Consider the following 24871-nt stretch of genomic DNA (forward strand, 5'->3'; position numbering starts at 1 on the left):
TGTATTTAAATATACTTAAGTATGAAAAGTAAAAAAAATCCTTATATAAAGCAAACCAGACAGCATCATTTTATCATTTCTTTACGGATAGCCAGGGGCACGCTCCAACAATCAGACATCATTTACAAACAAAGCATGTGTTTAGTGAGTCCGCCAGATCAGACGCAGTAGGGACGTCCAGGAATGTTCTCTTGATAAGTGTGTGAATTAGACCATTTTCCTGTCCTGCTTAGCATTCAAAATGTAACAAGTTATTTTGGGTGTCAAGGAAAATGTATGGAGTAAAAAGTACATACTTTTCTTTTGGAATGTAGTCAAGTAAAAGTAAAAGTTTCCAAAAATATGAATAGTAAAGTAAAGTACAGGAATAAAACAACTTAATTAGTACTTAAGTATTTTTTACTTAAGTACTGTACACCACTGCAATTCACTTATGGATTCTGTTAGTGTATTCTTGATTTAGCTTGGCTGCTGTAAACATGGAAGCTAATTCCTTAGTGGATTTGCAATAACATTCCGATGCTCCTGTTATTCCCATTTTAATTAAAGCAAGGTTATACCTTGCTTAGGGCTAGCGGTTTTATAGGGTTTATTAAAAATGCAATGACATTAGAAGTGAAGAAGTTGTAGATAAATTAACTCAACCTCACAGCCTGAGATTGTCATTATACAGTATGTACAGGTAAATCAATGGCCGCGTCCCAGTTTACAGTACAACTATTCTTTACCTGGTAGCAGGAGTTCATTGGTTTGAATTGCCTTAACAAGCCAAACTGACTCCAAATGGTCGTGAGGTCATAAAATCAATTGTGCTTGTGAGAGGCACATGGGCTCACACATGCTCTCTCTCTCTGCCTCAGTCTCTTTGCTGTTGCTAATGTCCCCTTGAGGATGTAACAGTTGTCAGGAGTCAGGGGGTTCTCTGCGAACGACATGGAGAGGGGGGGATAGGGTTTTCCGCTTCAGAAAACAGCCCCAAAGGCAAAGAGGGTATCACAAATGCTGTGTGCATTGGCCATGCTCACGATGAGCTACTGGCGGGTAAGGTTTCAGCACTAAGCCTTGGGAGATTACAAAACGGTGTATGAAATGCAATAAACATTTCAGCTGCAGGTTAGAATTCCAATTAGGAGCACAAGCAAAAACAGCCTTAAGGTGAAGGATGGAGGAAGATGAAAAATCCAACACTAATATTTATTCACTATTGATTTGATGCGCAGGGAGTTCAAAGCGAACCAGATCCATTCCTTTTTTTTTGTTGGAGAATATTCCGTGTTTGCTCTTTTTTTGAAGGGTGGTGTTGCTCATTTAATAACTTATTTTCTTTGCAGGTTTTCATTTGATGTCAGCAAATTCAAGGTCTGGCGCTTAATGATAAAATGTCCCCCGTTACAGTACACGGAGAACTATCGCTCAAGAAATTCAAACAAACAACTTCATTATTTCTTCGGGAAAACACCTTTAGGATTTGAGAGGAACTTGTTTTTGAGCAGCATGTTTGGGATTTGTAGGACAGCCACATCCATCCGTCCTCGTTAGAATGCAGTGTTGCTATCGGCTCAGTGAAGATGGCACCTGCTTTCCTCACTCCAACTCTTCAACGCCCGGACAGACCTACACTACACCCCGCTCCCGCCCGTCCAATCATAGAACAGTGAAAGAAACCCACCGGTGATTGAATGATCCCAGAGGAAAATCCGGTTTCCAAGGAGAGAAAATAAAGAGCTATTCCTATTCCAAAAAGGGCTGAGTCGTCGTACTTTGTGTTGCTGCTCCATGCAGCAACATATTATAGGGACTTGCCAGGGACACGTTAAAGAGGTCTGCAGTTGAAATATGCTCTGCGAACAGGGGAACGATGCTGACTCAAAGTCAATGCAAGAGGTTTCTAGTAAGGGGGGGGGGGGGGGAGTATCTACTAAAGTGGTTGGTTTCACTCTTAGGACATAGGAGTAAGATAATTAAACAGCAACGGAGGAGGAGATGGATCTGATTATTGCAATATGTAGAGGCCTTGATTTCTCCTGCAACTAAGATGCATGTTTGACACCCTCAGATTGTCATATTATCCATGTCATAATGTTTGTGACCGAAAGCGTCTCTTTTTAATCCAGTTTTTTTTAAACATTTTTTTTCTTTTTAAACAAGTAATAAACATTATACCTGTCTGTTGAACGGAAAAAAATAAGCTCAAATTCATGAAGCTGCAGGGTTTTTGGATCGCTTCACGATTTGTTTGTTTATATTTTGTTTTGTGAGCTATGAGACGGTAATTGAGTGAGTTGACAATCTGAAATCCGGATCCTTTTGCTCGGTGTTGTTTAGTCTGGTTGAGCGAGGCCAGTTGGAGATTACAACTGGAGGCTGGGTGATGCCTGATGAAGCCAACTCGCACTACTTTGCATTAATTGACCAGCTATTGGAGGGACACCAGTGGTTGGAGAGAAATTTGGGTGAGTACATAATAAATATATCAGGCATTTGTTATCTGGAAAGAGATCGTAAAAAATAAATGTTGTTGGCAAACAACATACACTGAGTGTACAAAACATTTGGAACATCTTCCTAATATTTTGTTGCTCCCCCTTTTTCCCCTCAGAACAACCTCAATTCTTCAGGGGGGTGGGACTCTACAAGGTGTCGAAAGTGTTCCACAGGGATGCTGGCCCATGTTGACTCCAATGTTTCCCACAGTTGTGTCAATTTGGCTGGATGTCCTTTGGCTGGTGGATCGTTCTTGATACACACTGGAAACTGTTGAGCGTTAAAAACCCAGCAGTGTTGCAGTTCTTGACACAAACCGGTGCGCCTGGCACCTACCACCAAACCCCGTTCAAAGGCACTTAAATATTTTGTCTTGACCATTCACCCTCTGATTGGCACGCATACACAATCCAGGTCTCAATTGCTTTGAGGCTTAAAAATCTGTATTTAACAGGTCTCCACCCCTTCATCTACAGTGATTGAATTGGATTTAACAAGTGACATCAATAAGGGATCATAGCTTTCAGCTGGTTTCACCTGGTCAGGCTATGCCATGGAAAGAGCAGGTGTTCATATTATTTTGTACACTCACTGTGAAGCTGTTTGTTTCCCTGTGCTGGAGAGAGAGGTGTGTTTACACACGCATCCAGTCACAAATGATAGCTACATGCCAGTGATTTGTCTTGAATAAACGCTCTCATAATGTTTTGTACTCTCAGTGTATTCTGCTCAACATATGTTATTTTGCATGATTGACACAAAATGATTGGCATACTTTTGTTTACTGTTTACACATGAACACATTAACCCAGTGGCAGCTGGTGAGTTAAAAAGTTAGGGAGGATGATAAATGAAGACGGGTTGATTGAACGGGATGACCTGTGTAACATAAGTTTATCGCAAAAGATTTTTAGGTGATGTTTCATTGTTTTCTATTGTTTATCCATTTTTCCTCAACATTTTGAGGAGAGTTGTTTGCATGAACCTGAATCTTCCTTCTGGTTTTCCCTGTTAGGCGTGAAACCCGAGACGGGCTGGGCTGTGGACCCGTTTGGCTACTCCCCTACCAACGCGTACCTGCTGAAACAGGCTGGCCTGGCCAACATGCTTATCCAGAGGGTGCACTACTCCATCAAGAAACACTTTGCCAGTCAGAAGACCCTGGAGTTCTTCTGGAGACAGAACTGGGGCAAGTATGCAGACTGACTGTGTCCCCTGTGGCTCTCTCAGGGTGCTTTCCCAGAGCCAGTGTTTCCCCTAGCTAGATTGTTTTCTAGGCGGGGCGCTAAGGCCCTCTTTCGGACCTCTGCCTTAGAGATCTGCTCCTCATGCCTCTATTCTCAGTCGTTCGGTGTTTCAGGCGCTAGCTCACCCATTGAATTTAGCATATTCAAAGTCCTAGTTTTAATTATATCGGCAGAAACAAAAGAACATGACCTCAGAGTGACTACTTTATACTCGGTAGAAAACGCATGCTTCCAGCTACTTCCATTTCCTTTACATATTTGCTGTGGCAGATGCTGTGGATGGTTTGATGCCCAGTGTTGAACTCTGGACAATCAGCTTGTGTAACTAAAAGCGCTAGGATAGGCGACAGTAGCATCTGCTGTGGACGGTATTGACTCGCTCAGACCAGCGCAGAGGGATTTCTCATGCGTATCACATGCAAGAGCATGCTTGTCTCTCAAGGCTCCGATTTTGTTTGGCGTCATCTTATAGCATCTGTGGTATAGGGGATTGTCTCCTTGTATGGCCTGAGGCCTGGCTTAAAAATGTCTGGCAGGCCTTTTATGCGATGAACAGATCTCGGTTCAAATAGTATTTGATTTCTTTCAATTTGTGTTTGAGCTTGAACGTAGTGCCAGATGGGCAGGGTTTTCACTTTTGAAACAATTACGTTGGTTCCATTGCACCAGGCAAGCTCAATCGAGTACAGCTGAAGCATTTGAAAGAAGATAAGTACTATTTGAACCCAGGTCTGATGATGAGCACGCTGATTGATAAGAACAATGGAGACCACATCCTCATGACCAACATAAGTGGTTTCACATTTGCCGTGAACCATCTGCTTTGTGTGTCTGTGTGTGCCTGCGCGCGCATGTGACAGCGATCAGTTGGTAACAGAACGGGCGTTGTTAGTTAGTGGGTCCATGCAGCCATGTTGGAACCAACCGTCCCCCAGACGCTCTGTCCAAAAACGGGTGATTACTCAAACCCCTAAGCCAAATGATACAGTACTCATTAATGATTCTCACTGGGTAGACAGATGCTGAAATCGTCTGCAATGCCAGAGCATCTGTCTGTACAATTTTTTTATTTACGTCATGAGAATGATCAAATACTGTTATGGTTATTTAATAGTAGACAATGATGAAAGAGCAGATCAGTTTCTGCTCTGTTCTTATGGTTCACTTTTATCGAAGTGTTTTATGTTAGAATTGAATACTTGTTGATGCCCCTCGGGAGGCTGAAAAGATTTGGCATGGGCCCTCAAATCCTTATAAAGTTTGACAGCTGCACCATCGAGAGCATCTTGACTGGCTGCATCACCGCTTGGTATGGCGATAGCACCGCCCTTGACCGTAAAGCGCTACAAAGGGTGGTGTGAACAGCCCAATACATCACTGGGGCTGAGCTCCCTGCCACAGGACCTCTATATCAGGCGGTGTCAGAGGAAGACCCCAAAAATGGCCAAAGACTAGTAGTCAACCAATAGTCAACCAATGGTACCCAAACTATCTACACTGACTCTACCGTGCATTGACCTTGCACACTCACTAGACTTTAAATACTCACTCACACACCCTACATTGTCTCTCCCACGCAAATCCCTCACATATTCAAATACATAGTACACACACACTCATACCGACACAACACAAACATACATATGCACACGTACACTCACACAAACACACATACTTTTACACTCATCATTTGCTGCTGCTACTCTGTTTTTATTATTATCTAGCCTGATGCCTAGTCACTTTACCCTGCCTTCGTGTTCATACAGTGCCTTGCGAAAGTATTCGGCCCCCTTGAACTTTGCGACCTTTTGCCACATTTCAGGCTTCAAACATAAAGATATAAAACTGTATTTTTTTGTGAAGAATCAACAACAAGTGTGACACAATCATGAAGTGGAACGACATTTATTGGATATTTCAAACTTTTTTAACAAATCAAAAACTGAAAAATTGGGCGTGCAAAATTATTCAGCCCCCTTAAGTTAATACTTTGTAGAGCCACCTTTTGCTGCGATTACAGCTGTAAGTCACTTGGGGTATGTCTCTATCAGTTTTGCACATCGAGAGACTGAAATGTTTTCCCATTCCTCCTTGCAAAACAGCTCGAGCTCAGTGAGGTTGGATGGAGAGCATTTGTGAACAGCAGTTTTCAGTTCTTTCCACAGATTCTCGATTGGATTCAGGTCTGGACTTTGACTTGGCCATTCTAACACCTGGATATGTTTATTTTTGAACCATTCCATTGTAGATTTTGCTCATGGGCCTCTTGGCTGCATCTCTGATCAGTCTTCTCCTTGTATGAGCTGAAAGTTTAGAGGGACGGCCAGGTCTTGGTAGATTTGCAGTGGTCTGATACTCCTTCCATTTCAATATTATCGCTTGCACAGTGCTCCTTGGGATGTTTAAAGCTTGGGAAATCTTTTTGTATCCAAATCCGGCTTTAAACTTCTTCACAACAGTATCTCGGACCTGCCTGGTGTGTTCCTTGTTCTTCATGATGCTCTCTGCGCTTTTAACGGACCTCTGAGACTATCACAGTGCAGGTGCATTTATACGGAGACTTGATTACACACAGGTGGATTGTATTTATCATCATTAGTCATTTAGGTCAACATTGGATCATTCAGAGATCCTCACTGAACTTCTGGAGAGAGTTTGCTGCACTGAAAGTAAAGGGGCTGAATAATTTTGCACGCCCAATTTTTCAGTTTTTGATTTGTTAAAAAAGTTTGAAATATCCAATAAATGTCGTTCCACTTCATGATTGTGTCCCACTTGTTGTTGATTCTTCACAAAAAAATACAGTTTTATATCTTTATGTTTGAAGCCTGAAATGTGGCAAAAGGTCGCAAAGTTCAAGGGGGCCGAATACTTTCGCAAGGCACTGTATATACCTCAAGTACCTCGTACCTCTGCACATTGATCTGATACTGGTACTACCAGTATATAGCTTCATTCTTGTGTACTTTATTATATTCATTTTTGTCAGCTAGTGTTTAATTTTTTTCAACTGCATCGTTATGAAAGGTTCGTAAGCCAGAATTTCACTGTAAAGTTTATACCAGTTGTATTTGGCGCATGTGATAAATACAATTTGATTTGAGTAGATTAGTTTGTTTGGCTATGTGGTGCCATTCTGCCAGGGGACACACTCCCTAATTATATAGCTTAGTCTCTGGACAATGTTTTGAAACATACAAATAAAAGTGGACCTACATTATATACATGAGATTTTTTTTTAAGTCGTGTTTTTTAGCCTTGAAGACTTGAATGAAATGAATGTCGAATGAATAGTCGAATGACAGTCGGTTGGTCTGAGAATGTTGTTTTACCTGCAACTTACTGGTCAAATAACAGTAGAATACAGTATATTATTAAGCTTTCTAAAGCTAGTGTGTATGCTGCTTACCTTCTCTGTATGTGTAACCATGTGCGCTGAGAGTCGGGAAGCAGGTTCGGGGAGTGAGTGTTTTAATAAACACAACACAATACAACATAAGAACCACAAACGACGCACAGACAATACACTGGAACAGAAACAATAACGCCCAGGGAAGGAACCAAAGGGAGTGACATAAATAGGGCAGGTAATTAAGGAGGTGATGGAGTCCAGGTGAGTCTGATGACACGCAGGTGCGCGTAACGATGGTGACAGGTGTGCGCCATACTGAGCAGCCTGGTGACCTAGAGGCTGGAGAGGGAGCACACGTGACACTGTTCCCTCTACTCAATAACAAACGCGGGGTCAAATACATGTCATGGAAAACCAACACTGATGTAGGGTTTGGAAACATCACTCTGCTATTGTTTTGAGAGACAGACATCCTGTGGCATAATAGAGTGCATGGTTTGAAATGTGCAATGTCACACTGGCAGATCCATATGGGAGGTGACAGCGTGCTCCAGCTCAGGAAGCAGGCCACTTCCACTGCAGGACAAATAGGATTTAATCTCACTTGGCCGCAGTGGTGTGTATTCATAGATGCCAAGGGAAACCAGGCTTCCCCAAAAATTTTACCAATTAACATTTAAAAACATAAATTATTTATCTTTCGTCTCTCTGTGTTTCATAATTTTCCTTCAATTCACAAGAGTATCTCCCAGGAGAAAGCATATAAGCGAGCAAAACAGCGCCCCTCTGTCTCTCAATGTGAATGCCATCTATCTGATGCTGTCTGGTCCAAACGAGTATGACACTGTTGCCACCCGTAGCATTGAAGGCAAAGGAAGCCAGCGAGCATTTGGCCTCCCTTGATAAAAAAAAAAGTATAAAAAATTTGCCAATCAGAGTTGCGAGTAACTGAGAAAGCTCATCTGTGAATGGTCCTGGCACACCAAAACAATGTGTTAAGGGAAGCCACCTTGGATTTTGGAATCACTCCTATCAAATCCCATTGAGAGCATATGTTATTGACAGAAAAACTTTAATTGTTGCATCTCGTGTTGTTGTCCTTCCTGTTGTTAGCTAGCTAAAACTAAATTTAGCCATGGATGGACAAAGGGATTTGAACTTGTGGTTTTACTTAATTCGTCATACTGGCAAATGATTATAACGGCAATTGTGAACCAACCATTAATTCATACATTGTTGTGCCCCTGGCCTGAGAGGATGGAAGTTCAACATGTAGCTAGATGTAGAAGGCTAATGCTAACTAGCTAACGTTACCCATGAATGGAAGTTAGGCTCGCGAGCAAGCATTTTAGCCAAGTAGCCTAGGACAACAAAAAATAAGTGTCTACTATATGAGTGGTAGACCGTTTTGTCAACATGAAAGAGAGGAGAATGGCATTGGCGTTTCTCTAAAAGTAGGTCAACGTGTTTTTCTACTTGCAAGAAATGCGTACGCACGCACACACACACACAAATCAGAACCATGGACAGCCACATCATATTCAGCTTACGTTGATTGGACTAAATAGTTTTTGGTATCTGTTAGTTGTCACTGTATTGGAAAAGCATAGGTGATTTGATGTTCAAATGGTTCTGGAATAGTAGAGGCAGCTCTTGTTTTCTTTGCGACTTGCGGTAACTCTCTGTGGTTCAAAGTTTTTTAGTGGTCTTTAAATGTCAGAAACATTAACTTGCTTGACCATGCAACTGTTTGTTACATGCAATATGCTTTGTGGACTTCACTGGACAGAGGTTGCCATCTGGTTTTGTGATAAAACAAAGGTGTGGTTTAATTTATTATGCTGCTGTGTCTTCTTATTGTATCAACCTTTAGGCCTTTATATTGGCACGGCATATGAATTAACAGGTTACAAGCATCATTATTTTTTTGGGGGGGGCTTCCCCAGTGATTTTACCCACAACTGCTTGGTCGTAGCAAATTAGTCATCGGTTCAGTGCCAGATCAGATTATATCATCCAATTTTGTCTTATATCATTTTATATCATCATACAAGCGACCAGGAATTAGTTGTTATTTCTAATAAGGGATAAATGTTAGTACCGTACTTTTGAATACTGCGTGCACACAGCGGCCAGTCTCTTTCAGATAGAAATGTAAACAGTTTTTCTTTCAAACAGTTTTTAGACATTGCATGCTAGCTATATGTTTACAGTCCACATTCTGAAATGTTGTCATAAGAATAAGAATGCCTAAGAATTTTCTATGTTCTATTCTAATTCTCTATTCTATTTCATGTTCTATTCTATCTGTGTGCAGACCCAGCCTCCAGCACGGACATTCTATGTCACATGATGCCCTTCTACAGTTACGATGTTCCCCACACGTGTGGCCCCGACCCCAAGATCTGCTGCCAGTTTGACTTCAAGAGACTTCCTGGTGGGCGGGTCAGCTGTCCCTGGAGGGTCCCCCCTCAGCCAATCACGGATGGAAATGTACAACAGAGGTGACCAATCACATAGAAATGGAATGAGAGGGATATACTGTGTCTCTATAAGAAACCAATCTTTATTGTTCTATCGAATTTACATGAAACAGGAAATTGTCTTTGGCTTGAGGCTCACAGTTACTAACAACACTTGACATTCAAACACGACAAAAGCAAAGCTGGTCACAAAGGCTTTGGGTCCTCTGTGTAAAGTGTTTCTTAATCGGTGGTCTGTCCTGTAGCTTTCCTCTCCCTAGTACAGACAAGTATTAGAAACACTGGTTTATGGGGTAGACAGACAGTCCACATTCTCTCCACCGTTTGCTAATGTTATGGACAAGGGTCAAACACTTCGTATGAATAAGATGAGACATCGAAGCTACTGTACGATAATATTTTGTGGTAATAGGAATTTCAGATGGCCTTTGTTTTTCTAACACAAGATAGTCTCTGGATAGACTTTCTGACACAGTAGCAAATCCATTAGAGACTAGAGAATTGACCACACACGTGAATGCACGAACACACACACACAGATAATTCATTGACAATTATCAATCAATCAATCAAATGTATTTATAAAGCCCGTCTTACATCAGCTGATGTCACAAAGTGCTGTACAGAAACCCAGCCTAAAACCCCCAAACAGCAAGTAATGCAGGTGTAGAAGCACGATTACAGCTTAATATGTCATGAAAACTGTGAATCCGTTGTAGTATAGTGAACTCTTTTTCCCATGATCCCTAGGGTTCAGATGCTGCTGGACCAGTACAGGAAGAAGTCCAAGCTGTTCCGAACCAAGGTGGTGATGGTCCCCCTGGGGGACGACTTCCGCTACACAGAGGCCTTGGAGTGGGACCAGCAGTTCCAGAACTACCAGAAGCTCTTTGACTACATGAACTCTCATCCAGAACTACACGTCAAGGTCTGACTTTGGGAGCTGGAATGTTGCGTGAATATGCAGGAAGTTTTTTATTTTTTATTTCCTTTTCAATCAGCCAGGTTTATTTCATGTTTATTAAATCAAATCAAATCAAATTGTTTGTCACATACACATGGTTAGCAGATGTTAATGTGAGTGTAGCGAAATGCTTGTGCTTCTAGTTCCGACAATGCAGTAATAACCAACAAGTAATCTAACTAACAATTCCAAAACTACTGTCTTATACACACAAGTGTAAGGGGATAAAGAATATGTACATAAAGATAAATGAATGAGTAATGGTACAGAGCGGCATAGGCAAGATACAGTAGATGGTATTGAGTACAGTATATACATATGAGATGAGTATGTAAACAAAGTGGCATAGTTAAAGTGGCTAGTGATACATGTATTACATAAAGATGCAGTAGATGATATAGAGTACAGTATATACGTATACATATGAGATTAATAATGTAGGGTATGTAAACATTATATTAGGTAGCAATGTTTAAAGTGGCTAGTGATATATTTTACATAATTTCCCATCAATTCCCATTATTAAAGTGGCTGGAGTTGAGTCAGTGTGTTGGCAGCAGCCACTCAATGTTAGTGGTGGCTGTTTAACAGTCTGATGGCCTTGAGATAGAAGCTGTTTTTCAGTCTCTCGGTCCCAGCTTTGATGCACCTGTACTGACCTCGCCTTCTGGATGATAGCGGGGTGAACAGGCAGTGGCTCGGGTGGTTGTTGTCCTTGATGATCTTTATGGCCTTCCTGTAACATCGGGTGGTGTAGGTGTCCTGGAGGGCAGGTAGTTTGCCCCCGGTGATGCGTTGTGCAGACCTCACTACCCTCTGGAGAGCCTTACGGTTGTGGGTGGAGCAGTTGCCGTACCAGGCGGTGATACAGCCCGCCAGGATGCTCTCGATTGTGCATCTGTAGAAGTTTGTGAGGGCTTTTGGTGACAAGCCGAATTTCTTCAGCCTCCTGAGGTTGAAGAGGCGCTGCTGCGCCTTCTTCACGATGCTGTCTGTGTGGGTGGACCAATTCAGTTTGTCTGTGATGTGTATGCCGAGGAACTTAAAACTTGCTACCCTCTCCACTACTGTTCCATCGATGTGGATAGGGGGGTGTTCCCTCTGCTGTTTCCTGAAGTCCACAATCATCTCCTTAGTTTTGTTGACGTTGAGTGTGAGGTTATTTTCCTGACACCACACTCCGAGGGCCCTCACCTCCTCCCTGTAGGCCGTCTCGTCGTTGTTGGTAATCAAGCCTACCACTGTTGTGTCGTCCGCAAACTTGATGATTGAGTTGGAGGCGTGCGTGGCCACACAGTCGTGGGTGAACAGGGAGTACAGGAGAGGGCTCAGAACGCACCCTTGTGGGGCCCCAGTGTTGAGGATCAGCAGGGTGGAGATGTTGTTGCCTACCCTCACCACTTGGGAGCGGCCCGTCAGGAAGTCCAGTACCCAGTTGCACAGGGCGGGGTCGAGACCCAGGGTCTCGAGCTTGAGGACGAGCTTGAAGGGTACTATGGTGTTAAATGCCGAGCTGTAGTCGATGAACAGCATTCTCCCATAGGTATTCCTCTTGTCCAGATGGGTTAGGGCAGTGTGCAGTGTGGTTGAGATTGCATCGTCTGTGGACCTATTTTGGCGGTAAGCAAATTGGAGTGGGTCTAGGGTGTCAGGTAGGGTGGAGGTGATATGGTCCTTGATAGTCTCTCAAAGCACTTCATGATGATGGAAGTCAGTGCTACGGGGCGGTAGTCGTTTAGCTCAGTTACCTTAGCTTTCTTGGGAACAGGAACAATGGTGGCCCTCTTGAAGCATGTGGGAACAGCAGACTGGGATAGGGATTGATTGAATATGTCCGTAAACACACCAGCCAGCTGGTCTGCGCATGCTCTGAGGGCGCGGCTGGGGATGCCGTCTGGGCCTGCAGCCTTGCGAGGGTTAACACGTTTAAATGTTTTACTCACCTCGGCTGCAGTGAAGGAGAGGCCGCATGTTTTGGTTGCAGGCCGTGTCAGTGGCACTGTATTGTCCTCAAAGCGGGCAAAAAAGTTATTTAGTCTGCCTGGGAGCAAGACATCCTGGTCCGTGACGGGGCTGGTTTTCTTTTTGTAATCCGTGATTGACTGTAGACCCTGCCACATACCTCTTGTGTCTGAGCCGTTGAATTGAGATTCTACTTTGTCTCTATTAGGTTTGCAATAGTGGAAAATGGTGGGGTTTAAGGTTTTGATGCAACACCTCATTGGAATGACGGATGGTCGATAGTGAAATGGTGTGTTTCGTTGGCTTCCCACCCTTCTTGAAATATTGTTTTTGTGTCCACCTATTTTAATGGTACAGTGCTCTCAATAAAGCAGAAGAGTAAACTACCCTGCAGCATTAACGATAGAGCTATTTTAAGTTGATCTCTTCTAACTGGCGTATTCTGTTCTAGGCTCAGTTCGGCACCATCACGGATTACTTCAATGCTCTTCGTAAATTGGCCACAGACCCCGGTCACACTGTTCCCTCTTTACCTGTGGTCAGCGGAGACTTCTTCACTTACGCAGACAGAGATGACCACTACTGGAGCGGCTACTTCACCTCCCGACCCTTCTACAAACGCCTGGACCGCGTGCTGGAGTCACACCTCAGGTGGGAGCACAGACCGTTATTTTGTGGCAACCTGTTTCTCTTTCTCTGTTTCTTTTTTCTCTGTTTCTTTTTTCTCTGTTTCTTTTTTTTTTACAACGTATTCTAATTTCTTTTTCTACGTCATATACATTTAAAAAAAAATGTATATATATATTGCTAAATTTCAAATCGTCATCCGTCAACCAAAACAGATTACATAGATTATTTTTTACAAGCAGTACAATTTCAACATAGAAAGTGAATCACTGTAAGTGCATGTATTGGATGACTGGTTAAAGAGCAACTGCCCCTAAAAAAATGACCTTCGCATTTAGAAAACAACCTATGTGGCATCAATATGATGCCGAAACATTTATTCTAGTGTCAAAATGTACTACTAAATGTAAATAGGATCATTTTGGTCATGAAGTCAGTCTCGTCCAAAACAAGAGTTTTGTGAGACTTTTGGTCGTGACTGCCTCAACGTAAATTAAGGTTGGGTTTGTTTCAATTCTGCCCACAGCTGGCAGCACACAAGTAATTATCAATTCAGAGTGCAGCTGCACGTGACCTAATCGTAATGTCTGTGGTAAATTAGGGTTGAATTTGAATATCTCTATGGGGCTAGTTAGGGACCATCGTTAAATTACACAATGTACATGGGACAATATAAAAATTCCAAGTGCTCCAAATTTCAATTACTTAAAAACCTTAAACCAACTATAAATTGTAGAAATTCATATACAAATATTGAAAGCATTTAATGAGAAAACTAAAAGGTGTGCAACATGAAAATAATTTTGCCATAGTCGCACACCAGCTAGCTTGAAGCTAATTGGCTAAATAATTTGGATAGCTCTCCCCACCTGCGAACCCACAAGAGACACCCACATCAAACCACACACCGAAACCAACTCGTGTTTGAATTCAGTCTTGGCCGCTAGCATTTCTTAAACGGGCTTGATAGTACTACACCTGTTGTATTCGGCGCGTGTGACAAATAAAGTTTGATTTGATTTACCAGGAAGCCTAGTGGTTGCCAAGGTGTCAGCTTATGGAGATCCAATTCAAATAAAGAATTCTGTAACTCAATCAAAGACATGGTGAAACTAATCCACTGTGCAATGTAAAAATGCACAGTATTATAAACACATAATTGATTGGAGAAATTGTTATTTTTACATTTGAAGCTCTGAGACAGCCCCAAAATAAACTGTGAATAATAACCCACATCTCAAACTAAGCCTATTACAATTATTACAAGCCTTTTTGATTGAAATAATATGCTTGTTTGATATTATTTGTTGCATTCGTAATGACGTTTTTTTTTTACCAACCTCTTGCATATTGATGAATATAAATCCAATCAAATATTCTAATTCAGTCTTCTCACTCCCAAAGTGTTGAAAGAATGGAAAGCCAATCTAATGGTCCACCATCTAATCACCTTAAACACTGACCAGACAGACTTGACTTTAATGCATTTAGTACTTGTAGACTTTAACCTTAATTCACAGGCTTGAGAAGATCTCCACCAGGTCGTTTGATGGCCTTTGATCCAGTCTGTTTCTTTCTTTAGTAAAGGTTCATGTAACACGTCATTTTTTTTTAGGTGGTGGGGGATTTTGTTGTAGGTGGTGCTTTGTCCGCCTGCTACCCTTCGACCTGTCTGGCTTGGTTGGACCTGCCGGGGGTAGACACCCTCTCCGGCAAGGAGACAGTCCAGTAGACTAATTAATAGCCTTAATTAGTAGTTACCCTTAATTAGTACAATGGACAGTCTCTCCCAAATTAGTGCAAAGGACAATCTCTTCCCATCATCAGCACGGTCAGTTAGAGCCTGTGTTGAGTGTGGTGTTGGGAAGGTTAGTCATGATTATAGAAAGGGTCTGTAACACTTGTGGGATATTTTTCTGCCTGCGTCTTCTAGGCATAGAGCCACAACTTTAGGGTCGCCAGGGCATAAATGAAGACATGCAGGAAACCGACAGTTGATGTTGATTTTACTTGTATGTAGTACCATTTAGCAGATTTTAATATACTTCACTGAATTTACTTCACTGTTTACACTGTGGTGTAAATTCACATTTACAGAAATGTTAATTCATTCATTAGTATACTATAGTTTCTACACAAGTGAGCCTTGTGGTTTGGGCTGTTCCCCAGCAACTAGATAAATAATCAATGTCGTTTGGTCTATTGTTTGGCTAATTGACAGCCAACTTGGCATTTCCTCATGTACACTGCAAGCTTAAAAGGCGACTTTCTGATTTGGCCTTGTTTAGATTTGGTTTCGGGAGTCGGTGCCCCTTCCACGGGACGGTTGAGCTAACGTAGGCTCATGCGATTAGCATGAGGTTGTAAGTAACAAGAACATTTCCCAGGACATAGACATATCTGATATTGGCAGAAAGCTTAAATTCTTGTTAATCTAACTGCAACTTCCAATTTACAGTAGCTATTACAGTGAAGGAATACCATGCTATTGTTTAAGGAGAGTGCTAAATTTTGAACAGGAAAAGTTATAAATAAACAAATTAGGCACATTTGGGCAGTCTTGATACAACAGTTTGAACATAAATACAATGGTTCATTGGAGCAGTCTAAAATGCTGCACATACACTACTGCCATCTAGTGGCCAAAATCTAAATTGCACCTGGGCTGGAATAATACATTATGGCCTTTCTCTTGCATTTCAAAGATGATGGTACAAAAAAATACAAAAGAACGGTTGTTTTTTTCTTCGTATTATCTTTTACCAGATCTATTGTGTTAAATTCTCCTACATTCCTTTCACATTTCCACAAACATCAAAGTGTTTCCTTTCAAATGGTACCAAGAATATGCATATCCTTGCTTCAGGGCCTGAGCTACAGGCAGATAGAATTAGGTAGGCCATTTTAGATGAAAATTTGAAAAAAGTGGCAGATCCGTACGAGGTTCTTTAACCAACAATGCAGTTCAAGAAATAGTTAAGAAAATATTTACCAAATAAACTCAAGTAAAAAAATATAAAAATTAACAATAAAATAACAATACCAGTACCAGTTCCGAGTCAATGTGCGGGGGTGGGTCAATTTAAATAGTTGCATTGACCCACCACGGATGCTGTGCCACCAGAGACTCTGGGATCGAGCCCAGGCTCTGTCGCAGCTGGTCGCGACCGGGAGGTCCATGGGGCGACGCACAATTGGCCTAGCGTCGTCCGTGTTAGGGAGGGCTTGGCCAGTAGGGATATCCTTGTTTCATCGCGCACTAGCGACTCCTGTGGCGGGCCGGGTGCAGTGCACGCTAACCAGGTCGCCAGGTGCACAGTGTTTCCTCTGACACATTGGTGCAGCTGGCTTCCGGGTTGGATGCGCGCTGTGTTAAGAAGCAGTGCGGCTTGGTTGGGTTGTGTTTCGGAGGATGCATGGCTTTCGACCTTCGTCTCTCCCGCGCCCGTACGGGAGTTGTAGCGATGAGACAAGATAGTAACTACTAACACTTGGATACCATGAAATTGTGGAGAAAAGGGGGTAGTAAAAAAAATATAAAAAAATTTAAAAAGTTCTACAGATGCACCATCAAGAGCATTCTGACTGGAAGCATCACCGCTGGCAACTGATATGCATCTACAGAGGGAAAGTGCGTACGGCCCAGTACATCACTGGGGCCAAGCTTCCTGACATCCAGGACCTATACACTAGGTGGTGTAAGAGGAAACCCCCAAAAATTGTCAGACAATAGACTTTTCTTTCTGCTACCGCACGGCAAGCAGTACCGGAGCGCCAAGTCTAGGACCAAAAGGTTCCTAAACAGCTTCTACCCTCAAGCCATAAGACTGCTGAACAATTCATCAAATAATTGTTTATTTTGTCCAGGTGGGAAAGGGCAATGAAGGGAGTGCGATTGAGATTGCGTCGCGGCTAGGTTTCCCTTTGTAGTCCGTAATAGTTTTCAAGCCCCGCCACATCCGATGAGTGTCAGAGCCGGTGTAGTAGGATTCAATCTTCATCCTGTATTGACGCTTTGCCTGTTATGGTTCGTCTGAGGGCGTAGCAGGATTTCTTATAAGTGTCCGGATTAGTGTCCTGCTCCTTGAAAACGGTAGCTCTAGCCTTTAACTCGATGCGGATGTTGCCTGTAATCCATGATTTCTGGTTGAGATGTGTACGTATGGCCACTGTGGGGACGACGTCGGCGCTGCACTTATTGATGAAGCCGATGACTGAGGTGGTATATTCCGGATTCCTGCCGCTCTAGATCATTACACAGGATCATTGTTCCGGATCATCGCAATTAGCTAGCTGCAAACGAGTGGCTACTGTTAGCTAACGCCTCTGTCCCGAAGCAAGCACCAGCTAGCCTTGAGCTAGCCTCGAGCTAGGTCCATATACCAGCTAATTCTAGGGCTACAATACCTCCTTTGCCAATTGGCCTGGACCCTTTATTGTCGACACGGAGCCCCGCCGATCCATCACGACTGTACTGCCGACGTGATCGCCCGATGTGGTCTCAACAGGCTATTCTGTTACGATATCGCCAAAGAACCATCTACTAGCCCCGGCCCACTAGCTTTTCTGAATGCGCTGTCCCCTGCTCGCCTGCATAGCCCTTGTTTCACACCCTTGACCAGCAAAAAAACATCCTGTGGCGTTCTGCATTAGCCTCGAATAGCCCCCGCGATATGCAACTTTTCAGTGAAGTTAGGCACCAATATACACAGGCAGTTAGGAAAGCAAAGGCTAGCTTTTTCAAACAGAAATGTTTATCCTGTAGCACAAACTCCAAAAAGTTCTGGGACACTGTAAAGTCCATGGAGAATAAGAGCACCTCCTCCCAGCTGCCCACTGAGCTGAGGCTAGGGAACACTGTGGAAACACCACTGATAAATCTACGATAATTGAGAATTTCAATAAGCATTTTTCTCCGGTTGGCCATGCTTTCCGCCTGGCTACACCTTCCCCTTTCAACTGGACCCTCTCTAGAATTATCTGCCGCAATTGTTCAACCCCTATTACTAGCCTGTTCAACCTCTCTTTCGTATCGTCTGAGATCCCCAAAGATTGGAAATCTGCCGCAGTCATCCCACTCTTCAAAGGGGGAGACACTCTAGACCCAAACGGTTTCAGACCTATATCTATCCCACCCTGCCTTTCCAAGGTCTTTGAAAGCAAAGTTAACAAACAGATCACCGACCATTTTGAATCCCACCGTACCTTCTCCACTATGCAATCTGGTTTCCGAGCTGGTCATGGGTGCACCTCGGCCACACTCAAGGTCCTAAACTATATCATAACCGCCATCGATAAAAGACAATACTGTGCAGCCGTATTCGTCGACCTGGCCAAGGCTTTCGACTGTCAATCACCGCATTCTTATCGCAGACCCCAACAGCCTTGGTTTCTCAAATGACTGCCTCGCCTGGTTCACCAACTACTTCTCAGACAGAGTTCAGTGTGTCAAATCGGAGGGCCTGTTGTCCGGACCACTGGCTGTCTCTATGGGGTTGCCACAGGGTTCAATTCTCAGGCCGACTCTTTTCTCTGTATACCTCAATGATGTCGCTCTTGCTGCTGGTGATTCTCTGATCCACCTCTACACAGAAGACACCATTCTGTATACTTCTGGACCTTCTTTGGACACTGTGTTAACAAACCTCCAGATGAGCTTCAATGCTATACAACTCTCCTTCCGTGGCCTCCAACTGCTCTTAAATGCAAGTAAAACTAAATGCATGCTCTTCAACCGATCGCTGCCTGCACCTGCCCGCCCATCTAGCATCACTACTCTGGACGGTTATGACTTATGTGGACAACTACAAATACCTAGGTTGGTTTGACTGTAAACTCTCCTTTCAGACTCACATTAACCTCTTGAAGCTAGGGAGCACTATTTTTATGTTGGAAAAATAACGTTCCCAAAGTAAATGGCCTATTTCCCAGGACCAGATGCTAGAATATGCATATCATTGACAGATTAGAATAGAAAACACTCAAAAGTTTCCAAAACAGCAGGCGACACCAGAGAAAAATCCAACCAGGAAGTGGCTTCTATTTTGAAAACTCCATGTTCCATAGCCTCCCATTGCTCCATTTAAAGGGAGGTGTCAAGGTGTCAGTCTTCAGACATAGTTTCAGGGTTTTATTTTGAAAAATGAGCCAGAACGATAGCATCGCGTCAAGTGGTCACATGAGTTTTGCTTGCTCAACAGAGTTTGGATAGATATTGCTTTTCCCTCTCCTACTGTGAAAGACATTTGCGGTTGATATATTATTGATTATATATCTTAAAAACAACCTGCGGATTGATTATAAAAAACATTTTACATGTTTCTGTGGACATTACGGATATTATTTGGAATTTGTCTGCGTTGTCGTGACTGCTCCTTCCTGTGGATTTCTGAACATAATGCGCCAAACAAACGGAGGTATTTTGGTTATAAAAATCATCTTTATGGAACAAAAGGAACATTTGTTGTGTTAACTGTGAGTCTCGTGAGTGAAAACATCCGAAGATCATCAAAGGTAAACAATTAATTTGATTGCTTTTCTGATTTGTGACAAAGCTACCTGATGCTAAGTGTACTTAATGTTTTGTCATGCGATCGATAAACTTACACAAACGCTTGGATTGCTTTCGCTGTAAAGCATAATTTCAAGATCTGAGACGACAGGTGGATTACCAAAAGGCTAAGCTGTGTTTTGCAATATTGCACTTGTGATTTCATGAATATGAATATTTTTAGTAATATTATTTGACTGAGGCGCTATGCTATTCAGCGGTTGCTGATGACAATTATCCCGCTTAAGGGATGGGTAGCGTCAAGAAGTTAAGCATGTCCAATCCAAAATTAAATCTAGAATCAGCTTCCTATTTCGCAACAAAGCATCCTTCACTCATGCTGTCAAACATACCCTCGTAAAACTGACTATCCTACCGATCCTTGACTTCGGCGATGTCATTTACAAAATAGCCTCCAACGCTCTACTCAGAAAACTATATGCAGTCTATCACAGTGCATCCGTTTTGTCACCAAAGCCCCATATACTTCCCACCACTGCGACCTGTATGCTCTCGTTGGCTGGCCCTCGCTTCAGATTCGTCGCCAAACACACTGGCTCCAGGTCATCTATAAGTCTTTGCAAAGTAAAGCCCCGCCTTATCTTAGCTCACTCGTCACCATAGCAGCACCCACCCGTAGCACGCGCTCCAGCAGGTATATTTCACTGGTCACCCCCAAAGCCAACTCCTCCTTTGGCCGCCTTTCCTTCCAGTTCTCTGCTGCCAATGACTGCAACGAATTGCAAAATTCACTGAAGCTGGGGACTCATATCTCCCTCACTAACTTTAAGCATCAGCTGTTAGAGCAGCTTACAGATCAGTACATAGCCCATCTGTAAATAGCCCAACCAACTGTGTTTTTGCTCCTTTGCACCCGTGTCTCTACTTGCACATTCATATTCTGCACATATATCACTCCAGTGATTAATTGCTAAATTGTCATTATTTTGCCACTATGGCCTATTTCTTATATAGACTTTTCTATTGTGTTATTGACTGTACGTTTGTTTATTCCATGTGTAACTAACTCTGTGTTGTTTGTGTCGCACTGCTGTGCTTTATCTTGGCCAGGTCGCAGTTGTAAATGAGAACTTGTTGTTCTCAACTGGCCTACCTGGTTAAATAAAAGTGAAATTGTTTTATTTTTTTTTAAATACCATTAGATGAATCCCAGAACATATTCCAGTCTGTGCTAGCAGGAACAGTCCTGTAGCGTAGCATCCGTGTCATCTGACCACTTCCGTATTGATAGAGTTTTTTTAATCTGGTTGCACATGAGACATGCTGGTAGAAATTAGGTAACGGATTTAAGTTTGCCTGCATTAAAGTCCTCGACCACTAGGAGCTTCTGGATAGGCATTTTCTTGTTTTCTTATGGCCTTGTACAGGTGGTTGAGTTGCGGTCTTAGTGACAGCATCGGTTTGTCGTGGTAAATAGTTGGCTAGGAATAATATAGATGAGAACTCTCTTGGTAGATAGTGTGGTCTACAGCTTATCGTAAGGTACTCAACCTCAGGCGAGCAATACCTCAAGACTTCTTTATTATTTGACATCGCACACCAGCTGTTATTGACAAATACTGTAGACACTTTCCAGAAGTAGCTTCTCTGTTCCTGACTATGCATGGGAAATCCCGGCAGCTCTTGATTATCCGGGCCTTCTAATCTAGTGCTTCTTCTATGAATACACTTGAGATACACCTCAAAGTACCATGTACCCAAACTTCTGACCAAAAGTTTGGCTACTTTCTACCGATAACAGGACAAAGACCCTTACTCAGAGTGTTTAAAACTGTGTTCTCAGCACATATTGATTTCCTTTGCTTTGTCTTTTGAGATAAGGGTCTAATCTTACAGGCTCCCTTGTGTGAGGCCGTCAAAGTGGTCAGTGAAAGAACTAAGCACACAGAGAGTGTGAATCCGTTTGAACTTCGAACCTCTTCTGTCCTGCTGAGGTCTCAAGACTGCGTACACATCTATTGTTATGCATGGATGGTTCAACTTCATAACAGGAAGGAGTTTGTTAGATTCAGTCCACCAACAAATACAGTAGGGATGGATTTGTGGATTTTCATTAAACACAGGACCGTTTTGCATTTGATGGTGTCTAAATATAGGACGGGAGATGGCTTATCAGAATACAGTCGTTAAATTAGTCTTGGCACTCAACCGGCGGCTCCTTTCAAGCTGCAAACAAGACTGTGCACAGTATGTGGTGTATGTGTGCCTGCTCTCATCCTCATTCATCTGAAAGAGATGTTCCCTTAAGTCATTGTCTCGTTCTGTACATGTGTTTTTCTCCTTGGACGGAGGTAGAGCTATTGGCTTTTTACACGGTGCATTTGGGTCAGTTGCCTCGGTGTGTTGTATTATGTTAGAAGCTCTCAAGATGCAGTCATTGCATTAAAACCAATGATTTCCTTAGAGATACTACCACAAACGAGAGGTGTTGCTCCACCATTGTAACAATCTAGAAAGACACAGAAAGACATAAAACATAGCAAGATTATCAGGATGCGCAATAAAATATTGAGATACGGTAGAGTAAAAGCAGTAATCAAGTTATACATTAGTAAAAAACTATCCTATGACTTTAAGAGTGCTTATATTCTCCCAGTTCTCCATCCCTCAGCTTTATACCAAACCAAGTGGCAGGGCTGCCATTGGGCTGAAACTAGGGCTGTGGTGGTCATGACATTTTGTCAGCCCGTGATTGTCATGCAAATAACTGCCAGTCTCATGGTAATTGACCGTTAATTACCATGATATATTACCATAAACACGTTCAGGATCTCCTAACCTACAAGCCCCTGATGCAGACCATTTGAACATCTACATTTTAAAAAGTCTAATAAATCAATTTAATATAGCCTACGGCATTTATTTTAGACAGGTCTATTTATTTTAGACAGGTCTAAAGAAACATGTAGCTTATTTCAGAAAAACAACATAGTATATTCTTAGTTGTCCTTGTGTTAGGCCCAGTGGCGGCTGGTGACCTGAAAAATTGAGGAGGATGAATATAGACGACAAAGTGTGTTTCAAAAATCGTCAAAGACTATTTATGTTAACCTAAAGCATTTAATAAAGACATTTATAGCAAACTATTATGGGAAGGGAATGAGGGGGCTACTTAAACTGTGTTGGAAAGGGATCACAGCAGTGATTGAATGAGGGTATGTATGAGGCATGAGTTGAGGTGTTCAGAGACTTGACCAGTGCAGGATAGGATTTGACAGGGAAGACAAAAAACAATAACACAACACACTACACAGTTAGACAAAAGAGCTAAGAATGAGTTAGTCCAAGCAAGGAGTAAAATCATTGATGTGTAATAATGTGATTGTGTATGTGATTGACTCTACATACAGGAATGAGAGAAAATTGATAGGGGTACTCACAGTTCTTTGAGGGGAAGCGTTCATTGTGCCAGTGGATGAGTAGCTTCAGTTCATGTCAGGAGAGAGTTGACAATGGCAGGTAAAGTGGTGTGATCATCACCTCTTAATCAGGGAACAGGAGGGGACTTAATACAAACAGCTGTAAATACAAATAGCAGATACATTCCATTTCAGCTGCGCCATCGTAGGTTTGGACAACGAGTTTCTCTATGAAGTTAAACTCAGACATCTCAAAATTCATAAAGTCAAACAGACTGCGCACCTCGCCCTCTTAAAGTATCCCAAGAAACATTCCTGAATAAAACCCTGTTTCATCCACATATCTGACAATAACTGACAACTGCACGCAGACTGGTGACACCATTGGTCTTAGAGCGGTGGGGCAATTTTCAAATTGTCTCGTTTTTATCCAATACAGCGTGTCAGGTGTTTAGGTGTAGCCTAGGCTGCGGCAACATTTCTGTCGGGAGTTTTTGCTTGTGTCTGTCCAGAGTGATTATGTGTTAACATCTTTGCTAAATAAATACCGGAGGAAAGTGGAAAGCCTACCTGAGCATACCCTGCTTTTGTTTTTTCGTTAAGCTGAACACAATCGATGTTCTTCAGGTCACTGTACCCATCTTTCGACCAAGGCTCAGACTTTCCAAAAGCAGGCATGGCCAGCAATACAGACGGCTTGATGAAAAGCTCCCCGTTAACCAGCTATACTTTTGACGTCAGGTGGTACTGAACGCCCTCATCTTTTCATCCTTATTCATGAAACTAATCTCAGGCAGAGGTCGACCCTCGCTTTTAATTCACACCTTTCCCATGTACCCCAGAGAATGAAAGGGGTTCTTCAACAAAAAGTCCACAACATTTGTCAGCGTTGGCCATTCACTCATTCTGGCAGAGAAATCTGCACACTCGTGCTGATATGGAAGTTAGCAAGGCAAATTTAACCAACTGGGCACAAAAATAAAGTTCTAAAACCAAGAAAACAATAATTTGTAATTTGAAAAAACTAATTTGAATTGAATAATATCCCCAAAATCTCTATCCAACAATGTCACCAAGCCTCTCAACACATAGAACCCCCATAATGCTCTGTGGCACAATCCCAATACAACTCACTAGGTTAATTCTCTGGATGGACAACATGTCATTTCATACTGCAAAAGCTTTGATTGGTTGGAGAACATCCTCCGGGAGTGGTCATAATTACCATGTATGTCAATGGAAGGGGGAAAGTCCTAGGAGCCTCCTGGGTTTTGTATTGAAGTCAATGTAGCCAGAGGAAGACGGAAGCTAGCTGTCCTCCGGTTATACCATGGTGCTACCCCAGACAGGGCTGTTGAAGTTACTGTAGACCTTCATTGCAAAACAGTGTATTTTAATCAATTATTTGGTGACATATGAGAATATTTAGTAGAGTTTAATCTAAAAAGGATAACTTTTTTAATTTCTCTAGGGTACGTGGGACGGTAGCGTCCCACCTCGTCAACAGCCAGTGAAACTGCAGGGCGCCAAATTCAAAACAGAAATCCCATAACTAAAATTCCTCAAACATACATGTATTTTACACCATTTTAAAGATACACTTGTTGTAAATCCGATTTCAAAAAGGCTTTACTACAAAAGCAAACCAAACGATTATGTTAGGTCAGAGCCAAGTCACAGAAAAACACAGCCATTTTCCAGCCAAAGAGAGGAGTCACAAAAAGCAGAAATATAGATAAAATGAATCACTAACCTTTGATGATCTTCATCAGATGACACTCAAAGGACTTCATGTTACACAATACGTGTATGTTTTGTTCTG

General features: G+C 42.4%; 1 protein-coding gene across 2 annotated transcripts in view; it reads left to right on the forward strand.

Moving 5' to 3' along the window:
- Positions 1-24871, forward strand: part of LOC110523878 (alpha-mannosidase 2) — a 73991-nt gene that overhangs the window by 14695 nt on the left and 34425 nt on the right. For both annotated transcript variants that reach the window (XM_036977591.2, XM_036977592.2), the window contains exons 5-9: positions 2326-2453; positions 3500-3673; positions 9401-9587; positions 10317-10494; positions 12944-13143. In XM_036977591.2, coding sequence (XP_036833486.2) covers positions 2326-2453; positions 3500-3673; positions 9401-9587; positions 10317-10494; positions 12944-13143 — 867 coding nt within the window. The remainder of the gene's footprint in view (positions 1-2325; positions 2454-3499; positions 3674-9400; positions 9588-10316; positions 10495-12943; positions 13144-24871) is intronic.

This window comes from Oncorhynchus mykiss, chromosome 5, assembly GCF_057628025.1.
Source record: "Oncorhynchus mykiss isolate SJ-2025 chromosome 5, ASM5762802v1, whole genome shotgun sequence".
NCBI classification, from domain to species: domain Eukaryota; kingdom Metazoa; phylum Chordata; class Actinopteri; order Salmoniformes; family Salmonidae; genus Oncorhynchus; species Oncorhynchus mykiss.